This window comes from Protomyctophum bolini, assembly GCF_963924005.1.
Source record: "Protomyctophum bolini genome assembly, chromosome: 10".
NCBI lineage: Eukaryota > Metazoa > Chordata > Actinopteri > Myctophiformes > Myctophidae > Protomyctophum > Protomyctophum bolini.
Genome location: NC_137871.1, coordinates 45,744,186 through 45,751,067, shown reverse-complemented (window position 1 = coordinate 45,751,067; position 6,882 = coordinate 45,744,186). Strand labels below are relative to the sequence as shown.

Sequence of the window (6,882 nt, the reverse complement as noted above, 5' to 3'; positions counted from 1 at the left end):
AAACTTTTCAAGACCCTCAAACTCTCACATTTCTGCCTGTCTGTCTGTCTGCCTGTCTGTCTGTCTGTCTGTCTGTCTGTCTGTCTGTCTGTCTGTCTGTCTGTCTGTCTGTCTGTCTGTCTGTCTGTCTGTCTGCCTGCCTGCCTGCCTGCCTGCCTGCCTGTCTGTCTGTCTGTCTGTCTGTCTGCCTGCCTGCCTGCCTGCCTGCCTGTCTGTCTGTCTGTAGCAGCTTAGAAGTGTCTGTCTGTTGGCCCGGGCCAGCCTAGCGGTACCGGCCACCTAAACTGCTAATCCTAAACCTGACAGAGTGTCGCGGGTTCGACTCCCGATCCCGATGACCTTTGGTCTGTCTGTCTGTCTGTCTGTCTGTCTGTCTGTCTGTCTGTCTGTCTGTCTGCCTGCCTGCCTGTCTGTCTGTCTGTCTGTCTGTCTGTCTCCAGAGAGCCAGTTATGTAAGTTATGTAAGCAGTGTCTTTGGGTCCTGACTCCTGAGCGTGCGTGTGTGCGTGCGTGCGTGCATGCGTGCGTGCGTGCGTGCGTGCGTGCGTGTGTGTGCGTGCGTGCGTGACTCCTGGCACCTCCAGGGAGACATTCCTCCATCTAGCTGAACATTCTTTCCATCCGCGCTCCATAAATTACCTTTTAGGCTAAAACACACATCAATACTATATACCAAGGTAATATATACATGTATATATGTATATATATATATATATATATATATATATATATATATATATATATATATATATATATATATATATATATGTGTGACCAGATTTCACTGAGAGACTGACATCGCCAGAGGAGAAAACCTTTTTTTGTTTTTTTTAATAAGTTAATATCACAGGCAGAGTCTTCACATACTAGAGCGTCAGAGCTGAAATCGACATGTAAATATGAAATAAATGCTTAAACATGTAGCTATAGGTGTAATGTTAGAGACCACAGAAGACATGTAAATATGAAATAAATGCTTAAACATGTAGCTATAGGTGTAATGTTAGAGACCACAGAAGACATGTAAATATGAAATAAATGTTTAAACATGTAGCTATAGGTGTAATGTTAGAGACCACAGAAGGCATGTAAATATGAAATAAATCCTTAAACATGTAGCTAGGTGTAATGTTAGACATGTAAATATGAAATAAATGCTTAAACATGTAACTATAGGTGTAATGTTAGAGTCCACAGAAGTGAACCTTTCAAGCCTGTTTTTCTCACTCGCTGTTTTCTCTGCAAGACATTACTCTATAAGCCATATCTCCAAAACTGGAGGGTCAAACTGAACAACCAATATGTCAATTTGAAGCTATGATTCCCTGCTTTCATTATGAAAAAAACCCAAACTCTCAGTCAAATTTAGTCACACACATATATATAGTGTATACCTATAGGATAGGATCAGGGTATATGTACATAGGATAGGGATCAGGGTATATGTACATAGGATAGGGATCAGGGTATATATACATAGGATAGGGATCAGGGTATATATACATAGGATAGGGATCAGGGTATATATACATAGGATAGGGATCAGGGTATATATACATAGGATAGGGATCAGGGTATATATACATAGGATAGGGATCAGGGTATATGTACATAGGATAGGGATCAGGGTATATATACATAGGATAGGGATCAGGGTATATATACATAGGATAGGGATCAGGGTATATATACATAGGATAGGGATCAGGGAACTCACGTGGGCTTGCTACAGATCTTCCGGTGGTACCACTGTTTACAGTTGGTGAAATACTTCTTATCAGTTCCCTGGATCTTCTGCATCGCACAGACGTTGGGCCTGAAAGAATATACACATTATTATTACATTATAATATATAAATACAGCAGACAGAATATACACATTATAATATATAAATACAGCAGACAGAATATACACATTATTACATTATAATATATAAATACAGCAGACAGAATATACACATTATAATATATAAATACAGCAGACAGAATAGACACATTATAATATATAAATACAGCAGACAGAATATACACATTATTACATTATAATATATAAATACAGCAGACAGAATATACACATTATTACATTATAATATATAAATACAGCAGACAGAATATACACATTATAATATATAAATACAGCAGACAGAATAGACACATTATAATATATAAATACAGCAGACAGAATATACACATTATTACATTATAATATATAAATACAGCAGACAGAATATACACATTATTACATTATAATATATAAATACAGCAGACAGAATATACACATTATTACATTATAATATATAAATACAGCAGACAGAATATACACATTATAATATATAAATACAGCAGACAGAATATACACATTATTACATTATAATATATAAATACAGCAGACATAATATACACATTATAATATATAAATACAGCAGACAGAATATACACATTATTACATTATAATATATAAATACAGCAGACAGAATATACACATTATTACATTATAATATATAAATACAGCAGACATAATAGACACATTAAAATATATAAATACAGCAGACAGAATATACACATTATTATTACATTATAATATATAAATACAGCAGACAGAATATACACATTATTACATTATAATATATAAATACAGCAGACAGAATAGACAGACATTATAATCTGAGTACATTTATACCTCTATGATGCATTTCCTGGCTATATATAAAAGTGTCTATTTGTACGTCTCTAAATGTTATGATTAATTGAACAAGGTGGACCCTCTTGTAAACAAGTGTAATGCTTTATGGTGTCGTCCACTCACAGTTAACAGTCTTTGTATTGAGTTGTGATTGAAATGTTGCTGTAATTCTGCAAACTAATACATATTTCCACCAATCAATCTAATGCATAGAGGGCCTATATGGACCATAGCTCTAGCATTAGAGCTATGGACCAGAGCTCTAGCATTAGAGCTATGGAGCAGAGCTCTAGCATTAGAGCTATGGTCCAGAGCTCTATAGCATTAGAGCTATGGATCTGAGCTCTAGCATTAGAGCTATGGACCAGAGCTCTATAGCATTAGAGCTATGGAGCAGAGCTCTAGCATTAGAGCTATGGATCAGAGCTCTATAGCATTAGAGCTATGGAGCAAAGCTCTAGCATTAGAGCTATGGATCAGAGCTCTATAGCATTAGAGCTATGGATCAGAGCTCTATAGCATTAGAGCTATGGACCAGAGCTCTAGCATTAGAGCTATGGACCAGAGCTACAGCATTAGAGCTATGGACCAGAGCTACAGCATTAGGAAACTGTTAATAAATACTTCAATCAATCAATCAATCAAAACCACTTTAACGCAGGAGCAGCTTGTCTGTGTGACAGACTGAGACACGCACGCACACGCACACGCACACACACCACACGCACACACGCACACCACACACACACGCACACGCACACGCACACGCACACGCACACACACACACACACACACACACACACACACACACAGTGTTGCAGGCCTGCCTCCTATTACAAAACTTTCATCATGTTTTGTTTTTGTTATAAATTCTTGACAAATAAAATAATAAATATATTCTGATAGTTGTGCAACAATGGGGGCATTCTGCTGAACTCTGCGGTTTTAGTACTTTGTTTTCTTATGCAAATACAAACATGTTGAATGAGAGAGAGTGGAGCCTCTCTGCTCCATAGCTCTAATGCTAGAGCTCTGCTCCATAGCTCTAATGCTAGAGCTCTGCTCCATAGCTCTAATGCTAGAGCTCTGCTCCATAGCTCTAATGCTAGAGCTCCATTGCTCTAATGCTAGAGCTCTGATCCATAGCTCTAATGCTATAGAGCTCTGGTCCATAGCTCTAATGCTAGAGCTCTGCTCCATAGCTCTAATGCTAGAGCTCTGGATCAGAGCTCTAATGCTAGAGCTGGGGGGGGGGGGGGGGGTATAGAGCTATGGACCAGAGCCTCTGTGCATTAGAGCTATGGACCAGAGCCTCTGTGCATTAGAGCTATGGACCAGAGCCTCTGCATTAGAGCTATGGACCAGAGCCCCTCTGTGCATTAGAGCTATGGACCAGAGCCTCTGTGCATTAGAGCTATGGATCAGAGCCTCTGTGCATTAGAGCTATGGACCAGAGCCTCTGCATTAGAGCTATGGACCAGAGCCTCTGTGCATTAGAGCTATGGACCAGAGCCTCTGTGCATTAGAGCTACACCAGAGCCTCTGTGCATTAGAGCTATGGATCAGAGCCTCTGTGCATTAGAGCTATGGACCAGAGCCTCTGTGCATTAGAGCTATGGACCAGAGCCTCTGCATTAGAGCTATGGATCAGAGCCTCTGTGCATTAGAGCTATGGACCAGAGCCTCTAATCTATGCATTAGAGCTATGGATCAGAGCCTCTCATTGTGCTGTTTGGAACTTACAACTTGTATTAAGAAACCTTTGGCTTATACATGGTTAAACTTTTACGCACGGAGCGTCTTTTGTCTGCGTGTGTGTGTGTGTGTGTGTGTGTGTGTGTGTGTGCGTGTGTGTGTGTGTGCGTGCAGAGTAACAGTAACAGTAACAGTTCGTTGTTGTTGTTGTTGTTGTTGTTCTTTTGCAGATGTTGTGGCTAAACTTTTTTTTCTTTTACGCGCGGATCATCGAGGCGATCGCTGCATGCCCTTTGTCTGTTAAACTGCGCCTGTGTGTCTCTGTGTGCGTGTCTGTGTGTGTGTGTGTGTGTGTGTGTGTGTGTGTGTGTGTGTGTGTGTGTGTGTGTGTGTGTGTGTGTGTGTGTGTGTGTGTGTGTGTGTGTGTGCGCGGTAGACTCACCCGTGCTGCCGGCCTCGGATCCGGCTGTGCTGAAGGACGGCCTGGTATGGAGACTTGGCGGAGCTGACGGTCACCATGACGAGGAACACGGCGCCGGCCACGGCCAGGGCGAGGAGGGAGACCCGCTGCATGTCTGTTACACTGTCTGTTACCTGTTACCGTCTGTTATACTGTCTTCTGTCTGCGGTCTGCTTTACAACCAACAACAGAGCGGAGTGTTGGAGACCCAGAGCACAGAGTCTGCAGCATTTATACCCCCAGAGGAGGATCTGTGGAAACCCGGAGGAGGAGCCATGTTTCTGGGGAGGGGAGGGGAGAGGGCGGAGGAGGGGAGGGGAGGGGAGGGGAGGGGAGGGGAGGGGAGGGGAGGGGAGGGGAGAGAGGAGAGGAGAGGAGGGGAGGGGAGGGGAGGGAGAGGAGAGGAGAGGAGGGGAGGGGAGGGGAGGGGAGGGGAGGGGAGGGGAGGAACTATTTATTAACAGTTTTCATAATGCGTTCCTTTCACAATAAAAGCATAACTCAACACAGAGACGACATCAATGTCAATTTGTCTCCTTCTATTATTTTATAGCTAGTTATTTCACTTTCCAACCCGTTCTGAAGCTTTGCATGGTGACCTCTAGCTCTGGTCCATAGCTCTAATGCTCTGCTCCATAGCTCTGGTCCATAGCTCTAATGCTCTGGTCCATAGCTCTAATGCTCTGGTCCATAGCTCTAATGCTCTGGTCCATAGCTCTAATGCTCTGGTCCATAGCTCTAATGCCCTCTGGTCCATAGCTCTAATGCCCTCTGGTCAATAGCTCTAATGCTCTGGTCCATAGCTCTAATGCGTTAATTGCATTAGAGCTGTGTTACTCTCAACTTCCGCCGCTCGCATGAATGCAGGCCAGCCTCTCCTCTTTAGCGTAAATAAAAATAACGTTTTTGCTACTCACCAAAACAAAGGCTAGTTGTGTCATTAGAAAGACTACTTTCCTTAGTGGACGCACTCTGAGCCCCCCCACTAGAGCTATGGAGCAGAGCATTAGAGCTATGGACCAGAGCATTAGAGCTATGGGCCAGAGCTATAGGTGAACTCAGAGACTCATGTGAACACCACAGACCGGTTTTAAGTTGCTTGATTCTAGTATTTACTATTTAGATATTTATTGTCTCCACCAGGCCGAAGGCATGGGGGGGGGCAGGGCTATAGAGATAAGGAGAATAGATAAGGTATAGATAAGGTATAGATAAGGTCAAAGGAATACCTTTTGCTGGCCTCAAAGCCCTATTTTGTGGGTTGTAATCAGTGGTGGAAAGTAACTATAAGCACTTTGTTAGTGCCAAACAGTACATTGCAGGGAGCATCTGGCCAGTACTCTATATATACTTAAGTACAATGTTGAGGTATTTGAGGTATTTGTACTTTACTTGAGTTACAGTAATCCAATGTATAGAGCCAAATGTATATACCCTGCTGTATGTATACAGTATGTATATACCCAAAAGTTTGCGGTCACACAATTGGCAGGTGCTTTGCGATAGGTGCTGGGTAATTAATCACACCACCTGCCAATTGTGTGACTGCAAACTTTTGTGTTTCCCAGCTGGTCAATATTGGTGAAGACGTCTGCGGTAAACACAGACGTATTTGTAAAATCAGTTCATCGATTGTTCCGCCCCCCCCCCCCCCCCCCCCCTCGCCCGGAGAGAAAGATGTCCGGGTGCATCTCTTGAAAAAGTGGAGTTAATTCACTAAATACGCGTTTTGTGCCAGAACTTTCACATGGATATAAAACTAGAGGACCATTTTTCTCTCCACGTCTTTGGAATTATTTAATGGGCGAGTACAAACGGAGCATTTATCACATTTAGGCCGCCAATGTGGAACCCGAACAGAAGTTAAAGCAGACCGTTCTATGCCTATATGATACATGAACATTTACGAAGTATAATTAAATGATCACAGGCATTCTAGGTCTATGGCATTTCTATCTCTGGTACCCCATTTATGTTGTAAATCCACTGTAAAGTTAACTCTGAGAGGGTACAACTGGAACCATCTGTACAAATTAACACACAC

The 6,882-nt window shown here is 42.2% G+C and overlaps 1 protein-coding gene across 2 annotated transcripts in view; it reads right to left on the bottom strand.

Moving 5' to 3' along the window:
- The window catches only part of tgfbi (transforming growth factor, beta-induced), a 41,349-nt gene extending 36,303 nt beyond the window's left edge, over positions 1-5,046 (bottom strand). For both annotated transcript variants that reach the window (XR_013964792.1, XM_080774604.1), the window contains exons 1-2: positions 4,821-5,046; positions 1,718-1,816 (exon numbers count right to left, since the gene is read on the bottom strand). Coding sequence is in view for 1 of the 2 variants with exons in the window: in XM_080774604.1 (XP_080630730.1) it covers positions 1,718-1,816; positions 4,821-4,951 (230 nt within the window). In the remaining variant the exon portion in view is untranslated. The remainder of the gene's footprint in view (positions 1-1,717; positions 1,817-4,820) is intronic.
- Positions 5,047-6,882: the final 1,836 nt, after the last annotated feature.